This window comes from Ceratina calcarata, unplaced genomic scaffold (genome assembly GCF_001652005.2).
Source record: "Ceratina calcarata isolate Rehan_Ccalc_2016 unplaced genomic scaffold, ASM165200v1 scaffold178.2, whole genome shotgun sequence".
NCBI lineage: Eukaryota > Metazoa > Arthropoda > Insecta > Hymenoptera > Apidae > Ceratina > Ceratina calcarata.
Window position 1 is genome coordinate 1,203,415 of NW_017139212.1, and position 15,340 is coordinate 1,218,754.

General features: G+C 39.8%; 2 protein-coding genes across 3 annotated transcripts in view; one reads left to right on the forward strand and one right to left on the reverse strand.

Moving 5' to 3' along the window:
- The first annotated feature begins 1,344 nt into the window (after positions 1 to 1,344).
- Positions 1,345 to 4,219, forward strand: LOC108632852 (methyltransferase-like protein 13). Its single transcript, XM_018037683.2, has 8 exons — positions 1,345 to 1,496; positions 1,567 to 1,689; positions 1,767 to 1,983; positions 2,088 to 2,306; positions 2,618 to 2,877; positions 2,944 to 3,308; positions 3,367 to 3,548; positions 3,612 to 4,219. The coding sequence occupies exons 1-8, from the start codon at positions 1,405 to 1,407 to the stop codon at positions 4,155 to 4,157; spliced, it is 2,004 nt and encodes a 667-aa protein (XP_017893172.1). The 5' UTR covers positions 1,345 to 1,404; the 3' UTR covers positions 4,158 to 4,219.
- Positions 4,220 to 8,293: 4,074 nt separating this feature from the next.
- Positions 8,294 to 15,340, reverse strand: part of LOC108632854 (zinc finger protein 628) — a 25,070-nt gene continuing 18,023 nt past the window's right edge. For both annotated transcript variants that reach the window (XM_026810778.1, XM_018037684.2), the window contains exon 6: positions 8,294 to 10,976. In XM_026810778.1, coding sequence (XP_026666579.1) covers positions 10,690 to 10,976 — 287 coding nt within the window. In that variant the 3' untranslated portion in view covers positions 8,294 to 10,689. The remainder of the gene's footprint in view (positions 10,977 to 15,340) is intronic.

The window sequence follows — 15,340 nt, forward strand, 5'->3', positions numbered from 1 at the left end:
TACTTTTCAACATGGAATTAAACTCTTCTTCATTCACGCCCTCTGTTGGACATATTCGTAATCCACTACTCTACACTATGGGTTCAAAATGACCTCCATGGGCACGAATACAGAGATCCAATCTATCAATTAATGAATAAACTGCAAACGAAATCATATTCGTACCATCGATGAGCTTCGTACTGAGTGTAGTGCATGCTTCACGAATACGATTTTTCATATTCTCACGTGTTGTCGGTGGTTCACGATACACTGCGTCGTTTAATGCGTCCCACAGAAAATAGTATACAGGAGTAAGGTCTGGTGAGCGTGCAGGCCACAGAAATTGTCCACCACGACCAATCCATCGATTGGGAAAAGTTTCATCCAGTACTTGGCTTATTCTACGTACGTTATAATATCCAGGATAATCATCATGTTGATACCAGATTTGTAAACGAATATTTAAAGGTATATCTTCCAATAAAGATGGTAAAGTGTCATTTAAAAAGTCAGCATATGCTTGTCCTATTAGTCTATGATTACTAAAATATGGTCCTATCAATTGGTTGCCCAGTACTCCACACCATACATTAACGCTCCATTCGCAGTCGTATTCTTCTGGTGCACAATAATGCATATTTTTGAAATTAACTTGTCTGCGATTAGTAAACGTTACTTCATCAGTGAACAAAACTTTTTCTATAAAAACACCATCAAAGAACAATTGATCCTGGAACCACTGGCAGAGCCGATAGCGGTTTTCATAATCATTTTCATGGAGCTCCTGATAAAGTGGTAGGTGATAGACATAACGTTTTTCACTACGAGGAAATCGCACTTTTACTTGTACACTTGGTTCGCTAATTCCAGATCTTCCTGAAATCTGTGGTGTATTAATATGGAGGTCTCCTGTTATCGCTGTTAGGACCTCAATATTTTCATCAGAAGTAGCAGTTTTCGTTACGTTAAGTTCAGTAACATTGAAACTTCCGGTTCGTCGAAGCGATTTACACATTTTCTTAAACATGTCTTCAGATGGCTGATCTCGTTCAGGATACCTTTCGGCATAGATGACTTTGGCTATTTCTGCATTTTTGTGGCACTCACCATAAACTAGAAGCATATCAACTTTTTCGCTATTACAAAATTCCATTTTTACTTTTATCTGCCTGGTAATTACACACAAACATTGGCACGTAAATTCCTCAAGTGGAACCTGTGTTTTACTATTCCTCAACGCACGGCGCTGTGGTCGGAGTTTCACAAATCTTATATCAACCTCAACTGTACAGAACTGCACTCGTTTCTTGTCTGCTCTTACACTCACAAAATAATTACTGAACCAGCTGAATTACAATAACAGTCAACAATTAAACGTCACATACAAGTTCAACTTCCACCTTCATATGAAAATTAGGAAAGATGAATTTGTTACCAAAAACCCATGAAGAATTCAGTCAAGTGGAATATTGGAATACGTTTTTTAAGAAACGTGGTAAAAAGAATTTTGAATGGTATGTTTTACCAATACATACAAGTTATTTATAAGTACATATAAATACATGCAGTTTTTACTTTTCTAAGGTATGGAGAATATCCAGAATTATACAGCATTCTCTCGAAGTACATAAAAATAAAGGATAACATTTTAATAGTTGGCTGTGGCAATTCCACAGTCAGCATGTGTCTGTACGATGCTGGCTACAGGTATAATATTTGAGAAATCATTATATGTTAACTCAGAAATGGAGTGTATTCTATTAGAATGATTCTCACTATTGCAGGAATATTATTAACGTCGATATATCGCATATTGTTATCAAACAGATGTGCGATATTAATGGATCTGTGAGGCCAGGGCTAGTTTACGAACAGATGGATGCCACCCAAATGACATATCCCGATGATATGTTCAATGTTATTTTAGACAAAGGTACTTTAGACGCCCTTATGCCAGATGCCAAAGAAAACACAGTATCTACTATTAATAAATATTTTAAGGTACAATAAATGTATCGAGCAACAGTGAACAATACTTCTCTGGCCTCTAATTACATTTTCTAATAAGAAGAACACGTATTTAAAAATTTCTTTTTATATTCTAGGAAATCACAAGAGTCTTACGTAACGGTGGCAGATACATATGTATCTCGTTGCTACAAGAGCATATCCTAAAACAGCTTATATCCTATTTTCCAAATGCTGGATTTATGTTTCGTATAGTACGTTGCCATGAGGCAGAAGAGAAAGCGAAACTCGAAGAAGGAAGCTCGATACCGGTTTTCGCAGTGATTGGAACCAAATTCACGAACCTGCCGCAAACTGTACGTTACACGTTCGCTTCGCGATATTAACCCTTTGCACTCGACGCCTTTTGCGCTCAGGCGACCCAGCAACTCGAGACGATTTCGACTATATTAGAGAAGAACTTTAGGGGTACTTCAAATCATTTTATACCCAAAAGAACGTATACAAATAATAAAATTTTACCAATTTTTTCATTTTTATTGAATACAACAAAATCTGTTAAATATTACAGTTTGCAATTAGTTTTCGTGCCGGGCGCCGTAGCGGCGCCGCTCGAGTATAAAGGGTTAAAATGTTTTAATCCCTTCCTGACTGGACATAATTATAGATCTTAGAGTTAGCGTTAGTCGGCGGTACTCTAAAACGTATGTCATCGGCGGACGAGATGATCTCAGCCGTGTCGTCGATACAGCAGTCCACGTTCATTTGCAACAGCTTGCAGAAACGTAGCGTCGCTGACATAGGCGAAATTTCATTAGACTTGTACCGCCCCGACGATAAACATCCGCGTTACACGATTCACGTTTTGGACCAGCCTAGGATACGCGGTACGAAAAGCTACGCAGCTTTCATAGTACCGCAAGGAAAGTAAGATTCTACAAATATTTCGCAATAAATGATGTGTTCACGTGATTAAAACAATTGTTTCATCAGAGAAACGGATTGGCTGTTCTGTACGAAGGAAGGTAGACAGCAGGTGTTGAAGAGTGCTCAACGGGACAGACTCGCTATCGTCACTCTCTGCAGAGATCACAAATTCGAGAGCTGGGACGCGGTGAAAAGCGAGCTCGAGGATTGTATCTTGAATCTAGCTCCCGAAGGTTTATCTGGGAAATGCGACATTCCATTTCTCTCGTTGGGCACGGACGTCGGAGTTAGGACGAAATGTTACGAAGGGAAAAGTGAATTGAGCGGTCCTTTTGTCGTGGAAGAGATTGAAAAAGATGGTAGCGAATTCAGAAGATTGATCTTTCTGAATAATCCGTACGTCATTCAAAGCGAAGCTCGTCTCAAGCAAGGTACATCATTTTATCACTATCGTATTTTATTCATTTTGATTCCTGATCATCTTTGCAGCTAAATCTAGGCGCGGTAAAATGAAAAAGATCATCGATCCCGGTTTCTTAGCGTGCGATCATCATTTGTACATGAGCATCGGCGTTAATAGCGCGATAAATCCTAAAGAAAGCGATGAAATAATGATCGTAGGCTTAGGCGGCGGCGGTTTATGCACATTCTTGTACCACTGCTTTCCCAAGGTACGCGTATAATTCGTTACTACGTCGAACTCGTTGAAAATGTTTTTTTTTCTCTATTTAAAGTTAAGGATTATCGCAGTCGAGATCGACGAGATGATGTTGAAAGTCGCTACCGATTATTTCGGGCTGATCCTCGACAACAGAATGAAAGTGGAGATCGCGGATGGCATACAGTTCATCAAAGAGAATACGAGGAACGGGAAAAAGTACAAGGCTGTACTCTTCGACGTAGATAGCAAGGATACTACTATCGGAATGAGTTGCCCGCCGAAACAGTTTCTCGAGATGCCCGTAATAAAATCAGTCGCCGAATGTTTAACAGACGGTGGATTGTTTATTTTGAACTTGGTCAGTCGTGATCGAAGTATCAAGAAGAAAGCGAAGAGCGATCTTAAATGCGTGTTTAAATCGATGGCGAGCTATTCCGTGCAGGACGAAGTGAACGAAGTGATGATATGCTCCATAGACGAGATCGACGGCCCTGAATGGAAACGCAAATTGCAAACAGCTGCAGCTACTTTAAACGAGCAAGTATCCGCGAGGAAGCTATTGAGCAACGCGGATACGTTCGACCTGTCGTCTTTTGTAGAGAGCCTATGTATAGAATGATCTGTGTGTGCGAATATTTGTAAATCTGAACTTTTGTAAATAAAATTCTGTAAATTTTTTAATTCCCTGTTCTGATTTCTTCCAACTATAATGGATTTTCGCTTGCATCTGGCCAGTGGACGTCACGCGAAAATAGTGTACAGAGTAAATAATGGCATCGCGACTTGATGTTACGATGCGTTTGATTAAAAATCAAAAGATAGCTGGAAACGCGAATCTATGGTTCGCGATACTCCTATATGCCGTAACGATTGCGTGCTGTTAGCCTCGCACAAATCGTGATGAACACGAACGTCCTGCCCGATACAGATTTCATAGGAACGTGCATAATCCTCATAGAGGGGCAAAGAACCGTATAAAAAAAAGATACACGTATGACAAACTTTTGTGTACAGCGAAGGATCATGCCAACGCATCGTAGAAATAGCGTTTTTATAATCAGTGATGACCGGCTTAATAAGTTTACTTCTGTCCTGGAAATATTCTACATTTCAAAATTATGAAGAAAATAAAGTAAATCTCTAAAACACTTGACACGACGCGGAGAATTTTTAAAATACACGGTGATTCAGTGGACATAATGAAGGGTGTGTGTATAACTTAGCGTAAACGAGACTATTCAGAGGCTGAACTTTTAAACAGCAGCCACTCAGGCCCACTCGCGTCGGAATAAATTAACGGAATAAAAGTCAACGATCCCCTGATGATACCATTGTGCTTCTGACGATTTATAATCGTTTGAGAGACCCGAAACGAGAGGATCTATTATTCAATAGTCCCGAAAGTGGACCCTGTGCGTGGACACCCTTCTTTGTGTCTTCGAGGAGGGACCGTCTTTGAAAGAGTTCGATCGAGTGAAAATCGCAATTTAAAATACCTTTCGAGGAATCTAAAATGTTCACCTACGGAACGGTGTCGGAAACGTTTTTCAGGGGAATAATAAAATAAAGAAAACCGATCGTTGCCGCAATCAGCGAGGAATCGCAAATAAGGCGAGGTGTAAGGCGCATAAACCTCGGTTATGGTACTCGAGTAAGTTCGAGCGTGTTACTTAAATCCTAGTATGGTCAGAGGACGAATTTCGTGAGAACAGACTCCATGGCAATTACAAAGATTCCGCGAAAATGATCTACCGAAGGCAGCCAAGTGCCTGTAATAAACCAGCGCATTGATTTTCAATCATTGCCGCTTTCCACGAACTTCGAGTTACGTTCGCTGGCAGGTATTTTTCTATCAAAACGAAACTGGCCGAAATAAGAAGCCGGCATTAGCACAACAAGGCCGCATTAGCCCCTAATTTGCGTACATTGAATAGATTTCCCTGACACCTCGAGATCTGACAGAATTTCGAATTCCCTTTTATGTTAATTGAGCTCCTATGGAGAGGAAAACGGGCGAATCGTTGGCTCGACGATATCGAATGACAGCTAATTGTTCGTTTACCGAAGAGAAGACAGGGGACAGAATTTAAAATAGGTGAACGTGAAAAGGAGATCAGGATAACAGATTTGACGCCACGGCGTATCTCGAGGAGAATGAAAATTGTTACCTAGAAAAAACTATTTAAAAATTGAAGAACGCCGCGGTCGACGATGGCTTCCATTGAATTATTAATATTTCTGTAACACACTGGGTTCTGTGAAAAATACCTCCTCGGGGATTTTCTATCGCAGAAAACACTTAGTTTGCGGTAATAATGGAGCTCTAGTCGCGAGTTTTTCACCCGCGGGAATAGAATTAATCGTTTATGCCAGCGCGACACGCTTTCGTGTCACATTTTATAAACCCCTGCGGATGGATTGACCTCAGGGGAAGTAATTATGATAAAAATGGACGTGCGCTATTCGCGTGAATTCTGACAGACTAATTCCTTCACCTTTAAATATTTAATACAATCTACTTTCCCCCTCCTGTATCAACCGGTGAAGTGAATTCCTCCTGTTGAGGTGTTCACAATTATTTCTCTGAAGATTCCTTCATAAATCTTTCCCTGGTTTGTAAAGATCTTTTATCTGATGGTTTACAGCCCTGCCGAATCGCTCGAAATAGGCTTTAAACGCCGAGAACGTGATCACGTTCTCGCGAGCAATAAAATTTCATTTAATCAACACGGACGAATGATTATCACCGGTGTTAATTATACGAAACATTTTCGATGAGGCTATTAATAATAAGGACACGCGATAACAGCGTCGCGTTCTCGATGCCGCAATCATTATCTACCCACCGGGCAGTGAAATAAAAATTTTAAAACGCGGTGTTCCCGTGGTGACGTTCGCGAAAACATTTATCTGGCATCCCGCGAGGGAATGTGTGTATGCACGTACGTAGATACATGCACGGTACCGGTTTTTCTAAGAACAATTTTAATCGTGACTTTTCTACGTCGCAAGGAAACGTCCACGATAAATATCAGAGAATCGTCCCCGAGGGACGGTAAATAAAAAATAAGCCAACTTCTTTCATCGCGTCGCGCTGTTTCCTTACAAATGTTCGTGACACTTCCTATCGTCAAACGTTAGGGGTGAATAAAAAAAGAACCGGAGTACTGCGAGTCTGTAATATAATTGTCAGATTTATAATACGACCGACACTTATCCTTTGAATCTACGAATTAAACATTCAAACGTCGAAGGGGTTTCACTGTTGTTTAATCATTCTTTTCTACTGGCAGCAGTGCGACGGTCCCACGGATCAGACCGTGCAGAGACAGCGAGTGGAACGAAGAACGATGATCGGTGGCTAGTAACGACGCGAGAGGGAAAAGCGCGTTTCCAAATGATTCTGTTGCAACGAGGATTTGCCACTTAAAACATTTGCCGCATCTGTAATTACAGGCAATAAAGTCAGAGACGTGGAAACCAGAGCGGCATCGGCCCGTATAGAAACGTTCGTTATCGATGCAAAAATTGCTTCCAGAAACTCGCAGCCGGCCGTTCTTCCCCGGTACAGCCTCACCGATTTCTCGCACTAATTTTCAATGCACTTCCTAATCGGGCGGTTATTACAAGTAAAAACTTTCTCGGACAATTTTATCAAGCGAGACAATGCCTTCCTTTGATAATAAAATAGATAATTTATCTCGCGATTCTTTCTAAAGCTTCCCCGTTGCGCGTTGAATATTCATTTGCCGAATCGTAAATCGTAAATGAATATTCAATGCCGGGTTTATTGCAACGGAAGCAATCTGTAGGAGCAGAGGATGTTCACACCTGAGCGAATTGAAATTTGCATGGAATCCAAGGATTTCACTTTTTAACATTTTGGGAGTAATGAACCAGCGTCGGCTGAGATAAAGGAAGGAGACGATATCTCGAGCGATCTATCGATTTGATCGCTCTATCCCGAAGGAGGCGTTCGATCCCTAAGGTTAAGGATAATCGCCGATAATCTATTAGGCACCGTCGATCCCTTTGCTCACCTGCTTCGCTCGGAGGCTAAGGTGGAGCCGATACGTTTCAATTGAAAAGCGCTCCGAAACGTTTCAATCGAATCTTTCAAGAGCCAGTCCGATTAATTTGTAGAATAAAAATTGAAATATTAAGGCCGCAGTCGCGGAGACATCGAAGCGTACCGTGGATGGCGTGACGCTAGTTATTCCGCAAAAACGCTATTGTTTACCGAGTGGTTATTTGCATAGCGGAGGCAGCGTGTCTCGTCGCGAGCCAACGCTAAGCGCCGAAGATAAGCAAAACGCCATGAAACCTACACTATATTACGCTCGTAGTTAGGCGATTATTCGGTTCACGTGACCATCGCGGCAGCGGCGAGAACGACACAAGAAATTATTAATGATCACAGCGAAGTGTTACTCGCAATTATTACCGTCAAGGTGAAGCGCTGTTCGTTACTAATCTAGCTATCATATACGCGTACTTAGTCATATTTTATCTTGCAATACAATCAAAAGTTGTACTTAAGAGTGTTAATTAATTTTTTTAATAGAGATATCCACTTACCTATTTCGGTCTCCTCACTGTTCAAATTACATTAGTGTTGAACTGCTTGATCTAGTAAGAATTTAAAAGGAAGAAGATGATAGTACAATCAGGATAACGATAGATATAACTGATCGTTATTATTGTTAATTTTAAGTGATTCATGGACTTTTTTTATTAGGAAATGGGAAGTAAGTGTAGCTTATAAGAAAAACAATTTATTCAATGCCATCTTTATACCAATTGTGAACATATTATTTGGTTTTACCGATTAACACAACTTACTCTGTTATAGCACTCAATCGATCCACACGTCGTCGCTCGCACACACTCTTACACGATTACTTATTTAAATCTATTTATTGATGCATCGGCCTTATCTCCACCCTCAGAGATTGCTGCTCCACAAGTCCTCAATAAAATTTTGATGTAAAACAATGTTTCCGAGTCTTGATAGTTCGAAGATTTAATTATTCGACTCAACGTTGAAACGTGATTCACGTGGCTTAATTATATGAAAGGACGTTTCAGTTGCTGGCTCGGTCTTAATCAAAGGAATAAGCTAATCCTAATGGTAGATATGATACAACACGTATGCGTCTACGTAAACGGGACCAGAGGTCTTCGGTGAATTCTCGGGCGTGCAAAAATTTATTTTATCCTCGATCCTCCTTTCACCGCCCGAATAATGACCGCTCGACCAGGTCCGACTTATACTATCTTTGGTCCTCTAGCCGCTATGATTTTTTGCCAGACGCCGAATTTCAAATGGAATTTGTCTACCAATTCGACGAGAACATAAAATTATTTACAATCCAACATGTGTTCCTAATTCTTCTATATATGACTGATGATTATCGCGGCACGATTATTCTATGCTCCGTTCAACTCTTCTTCTTTCTTCCTCAAATGCACTGCATTAAATTTTTAACTCTCTCGAAAGTTATCGATAAAAATATAAAATTAATTATTAAACACAGGTTTCGTATCGTACAAAACGAATTTTAACGACCTACCTTTTACTTAATATAGATCATACGCTCCTCTTGCATTATTTTCCGGAATTTCACTATATCTTCTCTTAAAGAATGAACACACACACATATTCTCTCTTTCTCTTAACACATTGCGTACCGCATAGAAATTTCTAAGACATATGCGAAAGACCATACGTTTTGAGCAAAATGCACGTTATTTAAATCATCATAACTACAGGTCTGTGGAAATATAGGAGTACTTATCAAAGGATCTGTTGACCAATGGAATCAGTGTCGGAATCACTTAAAAGCACCGCTACACTTCCTCACAGGTCTAATAATTTCACTATCAGTAGAATCAGCAGATTCGTCTTCGGAATCGTCAAAACAGTCATCCGCATTTTCGATCTTACTAGGAATATCTGATAAATTATCGTTAAATTTCCTTTCTTTTTTTGAGAGAGGACATTTAATAATAGATAGCGCGAGAAAAATGAGAAAACTCGTGAGCGGTACGCAATGTGCTAACACTGTCCTCTTACGTTTAATTCTCCATTGCCGTTGAAGCAAATGATAAAACTTCTTAGAAACGTAAGTAGACGTAGGTACATCTATTCGAAAACCCTGCACGTGCAACTGGTAACACTGGCTCGCATATAATAATGTAAAATATGGATTTATACACGCGACATATGGACACACGTGCACACGCACGCGTATGGAATGCGACGGGGGACGTATACATATAATATAACGTTTCTCATTCTCCTTTAACATAAACTTCGATCGTCGTTTTAGAAACCTTACATCCTATACAAAATAAACGATTTTTTCATTTGTTTTTGCGATTCGGCTAACTAATAAGAATTGTACTATTATAATATTAATTCAAGTACGTACGTGTACACACGTTAATGCATATGTGTAATATATCTGTAGATGAATACTTTTATAATATATGTATGTACAGTAAATAGCACTGGTCAAGAGGAATTTTCAATCAAGTTTCTCTCACACGATTCACTTTTCTACTTAATAATTAATCATTCCTGCAATTTGGATTGTATCATCAAGCAGCACGTTCTCGTGAACGACGTAATTGGACGGAATTCTGACTATACCACAGAACTGAAATCACGTGTCGTTGAACTTTCACGTGACAGAAGATAAAGGACCTTTGTAAACCAGTGTAACGGACGGCACCGAAAGTTCCCTACCTAAATGTGCAAACCCTTCAGGCATTTGAACATTGTTGAACATTCTGGAGGTATGTATGCAAGCTAAGTACCTGTTATTAGTCCTGGGAACAGGTGCATCCACCGAACCTAACACTTTCGACACGCGCTCGAGATTTTTCCAAGATAAGAACCGTATCTTCGTTCCTTTCTTTTTAGAATTTCTTTTCTTCTTTTTTAGAATCTTAATCGATCTCGTTTGCAAAATATATAGAAAAATAACGAACGAATTTAGGACATACGTTTAACTGGTTCTATGAATTCGCATAGATTCTCGATCATTTCCCGCGGTTGTTCATAATTGTTTATGCTCGACAAACGATTTTTGATAAATCAGAGGCACGCGAAAAGGACGGTTGAAAGAAGAATTTGTAAAAAAGTCTCAACTGTTACCGGGTACGGGGATCATGTGGTAGGAGACAGGAGCTGGCGGCGAGTGGCTGGCGTTCGAATTCTGCGAGGGTAGCTGAAGCGAGCGGTAGTCGAGCGCGGGGGCGGTCGGATGCTGGCCCTCGCGGTGTCGCCGCAGGTCGACCTTCCTCTGGAATGCCTTGTCGCACAGCCCGCACTGGAACGGCTTGTACCCGGTGTGCTTACGCATGTGCGTGATCAGGTTGCTGCTCTGAGAAAATGCTTTGCCGCATACCACGCATTTGTGCGGTTTCTCGCCTGAAACACAAAATTTTTCGTTCTTTTTCAAGAATCTGTCCCAATTAAACAAACGAAATAAAATATATAATCATCATTGATATAATTCAATGCAATCGTGTAAGATAATAACAGGAAGGTCGAATACAAAATGTAACTGCAATAACTGCAGTTGCATTGTAAGAGTCTCCTTTCAATTTATTATTCTTGCCTTTTCCAGTCAGTTGGTCAACAGTGAATCGTGGATCAAAGGATATGTGAGTAAGCCGGTTGCAAATTCGATTAGGAAACAAGAGAGGGACACGATTTGGAATAATGCGCCAAGGTGAAGCGATACACCTGAATCAATCTATAAATTGTCGCTCGAGCTTGGTTGTCGTCAGGTTCGAGCAATCTGTCTGCGTCAGCGTCGTGCAAAGTTCCTCCCTATTGTGATAAAAACTCGCGAAAGGAAATCGAATTCACCGTTTCTTTATCATTAGGTTTTACATACTCGCTCGTAGCCATGACGTGTTTAAAAGTGCTACTAACAAGTAGTTTCAAACAGAATTGTCATTATTCTTGAAAATGATGTGCAAAGTCTGATAAACCAATAATTAGAATTACTATTGCCTATCAGATAGACTGTTTTATTCATAATTTATTTAAAGAACTTTCAAACGTTGATGACATTGCAAGCGCACGAGGCGCAACGTGCATCATTGACCGTGAACGTCGATTTGTTTGTACAGTTTAGCCAGTCAAAATCATTTCGACAAAATTGACACCTGCTATTAGAACCGTAACGTACTTTTTACACTTACGTTAAATCGTTGACACGTTGCACTGCACACGTGAGGTGAAGCCTCGTTAGTCGCTTGGACGATTTTTGCTGGCATGCGTCACGCTTCCAATTATTTCATCGATTCGCAATACCGAGTGGGAATTCAATTGATAAGGAAAATGTAGTGGAAAATATTAACGAGTTAATGTGACCATTTACTCGAAAATCTTTAGATATTTTTAAATAGTTTCAGTGAAGTCGACAGCCAATTATAACGATTATTATTGCAACCTTTGATTAGTTCCCGGGTCGTTAGGTGAGTGTACAGAGCAGTTATTAAGCTAGTCGTAGCAAGGAATTCTAGGAAACTTAAATATTTGCTGCTATTATCGAGGCCAGTTCAAGAACGATCTTTTATGCGGATCCGAGTACCGATAACGGGAAAAACTCCTCGGAGCAGCGTTGATCGCTCGATAAATCGTGCAAACAGCCTCTCTTCCCTCCTCTGTTTTCAAAATTCCGAACAAACACACGGCGGACACGATTGTAAAACGTTGATAAAAGGTTGCGTACCGTTGGGGTCCGGCCGTCGTTAAGATTCTATCGAGAAGAAATTAATTTTCGTCCAACGTCACGATCGACCCACGACTTATCTCAACGTTGCTTGTTTGCATTCCGATTTTTTATTAAGTGCTTCTTATATCTCATGCAGAAGTTACTCTAGTTCCCCATAATTTGAAACTTCAAATGAATAGAAAAATAATTAACTCTTTGCACTTGTATGTCGAGTGTGACTCGACATTCTTTCATGTCCAAATCAATAGACGAAACGTGCGAAAGAAAACCAGGATTGCATCCTGGAAATTGTTTTAAGAAATATCATACACTTGACTAATTACAAAATACAACAATAGCGTGAATAAAACTGGTATTCAAATGAATTTGTTTCTCCCTTTATTTATTTAAATTGTCTTATTTATTAGTTAAAGTAAACTTAAAAGCGTTGGGAGCTGCTGGTAACGAAATTGAAATAAAATTCGGAGTGCAAAGGGTTAAGTGTACAATAATTTGATCTACATTTGACTGACACATTCCAGAGAACAAAATATATACCGAGTTGTAAATGAGAGACTAGCCGTTTTGCTAAGGTTCTGAGGAAAAGTTGAAATCGAGTGATCTGTGTATGAACCCGCGAACGATCATCGCTTCTCGAAGCGAGGAGAGTTTCCCGGATGTTTTCGCGCGACATGACGCCGAGAGGCAATTTCATCCATGCCTGGCATAGCCTTTTTCCAGATCCAGAGATCTCTATCGCCTCCGCGAGGTTCATCCTCTCCACTTGCCCCGGCCATTTACATTCAAAAACCAGCCTGGAGCTCGCGAGACGCTCTTCAATCGAACGAAACACGACAGCCGAGACAACAGAATAAAACTACTGTGATAAAAAGGAAAGATGAAATTGAGTCCGAGGAACCGAGAAGAATGTCGATAAATCGTGCAAACAGCCTCTCTTCCCTCCTCTGTTTTCAAAATTCCGAACAAACACACGGCGGACACGATTGTAAAACGTTGATAAAAGGTTGCGTACCGTTGGGGTCCGGCCGTCGTTAAGATTCTATCGAGAAGAAATTAATTTTCGTCCAACGTCACGATCGACCCACGACTTATCTCAACGTTGCTTGTTTGCATTCCGATTTTTTATTAAGTGCTTCTTATATCTCATGCAGAAGTTACTCTAGTTCCCCATAATTTGAAACTTCAAATGAATAGAAAAATAATTAACTCTTTGCACTTGTATGTCGAGTGTGACTCGACATTCTTTCATGTCCAAATCAATAGACGAAACGTGCGAAAGAAAACCAGGATTGCATCCTGGAAATTGTTTTAAGAAATATCATACACTTGACTAATTACAAAATACAACAATAGCGTGAATAAAACTGGTATTCAAATGAATTTGTTTCTCCCTTTATTTATTTAAATTGTCTTATTTATTAGTTAAAGTAAACTTAAAAGCGTTGGGAGCTGCTGGTAACGAAATTGAAATAAAATTCGGAGTGCAAAGGGTTAAACTATTCTGTTCAATCTTGTCATGAATTTCGTCCCTGTTTTTTGTACAAATACCATCATTGCGTCTCACGTAGAAATTATTATCACAGAGAAATGTTTAATAATTTAAAAGTAGAGTGTTTCTGTTTAATCATCTGATGAACTTTCTAACAATAAGATCATATCCACTTTTGGTTCTCACTGTATCATTGGAGAGTAATGGGTCTCGGTATAAATGGCGAGGATGACGCCTTGTTATCGCAAGGGTTCGTTTATGTCACCGGTTAGGACGAGGAAAAATACCATTATCGTAATTGTCCGCTCGGCTTTCGATCTACTAACTACTTGAGGGCCCTTTATAACTAATGAAAGATTGTTGTCTCCGAGCATCATCTTAGAGATGATTTTTACGCAAATTAAACATGGCGACACGTGTAACGCGCGGTTCGAAGCGTAATTTCGTCGCCGACGGTATTAATCAATCAAAGGATAATCAATCAAAAGCACTGTGCGTCATTGTCAGCGTACAGTCGATATTAACAGTGGCAGAGTGTGTCACAGGGCAGAACTCAAGAACAGATCGAACCGAGTTTGAATGTCTGAAACGGGATTAAATGCGACGCCTCAATCAAATCGCATTCCACGTTCTCTTTCGAAACGGTCGTTAAGAAACTACGATAGGTGCAGAGGGGAAAGAAAAATGATGACACAGAATCAGTCATATTCCGATCACGGAAACGCTTTATCCGTTCTATCGTGTCTCGAAAGAGATCCACTTTGCATATCAGAGGGACTGGAGCGGAAGTGGTACGCGTGTAATGTCCTGCGAACGTTCTTTCAACTATTTATGACGAAACAATCTGCATTTCGTCCCGAGGGAAAGCGACGCATGGAAATATAACGCGATACTCCTAAATTAAACTTATTCATTCTTGAACTTGAATTGAGATGTTTCGTCGTACAACGCACTTTTTTTTTATTCTTTTCGTTCGAGTTGCCGTGTTTGCGCGAGAGATAACGCTGGAAAAAAGTGACGCCTGTTCGCGAAATTATATGCGGGTGACAGCCCGATAAAGTTGACGTTGCAATGGCAATCAGAATTGAAAACACACTGACAAATATTCAAATCTTTCTTTGTCCGTCTACCGTGCTCGTATACTTTCCGTTTTCAATGTGTTCGAACGACTGATTTAAGGATGTATAGGCTATACACTTAAACAATGCTAGCTTGTTGAATTTGTTATTATAGATTCCTATTACTATCAAAAAGCTACCTGTAAAATTTTAAATCAATTCATGTGTTTTATGATAAATTATAGCGACTTAAAATTTGCATGTACTCTTACGGCAATCAGCAATAAGCCAAAGAAAACTTTCTGTATTTGGTGTGCATGCGCGAATTTGGACGAAACAACTGACTTGAGGAAATACAAGCCTAAAAAGTTTGAAATTTTTGACGCTTTTTAGAAACAAATATTTCGATATTTTTCGATATTTTGACAAAAAAAAAATTTTCGATTTTTCCGAGATTTTTCCAAGGGGTACCCCTTCAATTTCTTTCAAATTTTCATTT

Coding starts and splice junctions, on each gene's coding strand:
- LOC108632852 (XM_018037683.2), top strand. CDS start 1,405: ATGAATTTGTTACCAAAAACCCATGAAGAATTCAGTCAAGTGGAATAT. Junction 1,497..1,566: donor GGTAAAAAGAATTTTGAATG/GTATGTTTTACC, acceptor TACTTTTCTAAG/GTATGGAGAATATCCAGAAT. Junction 2,878..2,943: donor TTCATAGTACCGCAAGGAAA/GTAAGATTCTAC, acceptor TTGTTTCATCAG/AGAAACGGATTGGCTGTTCT.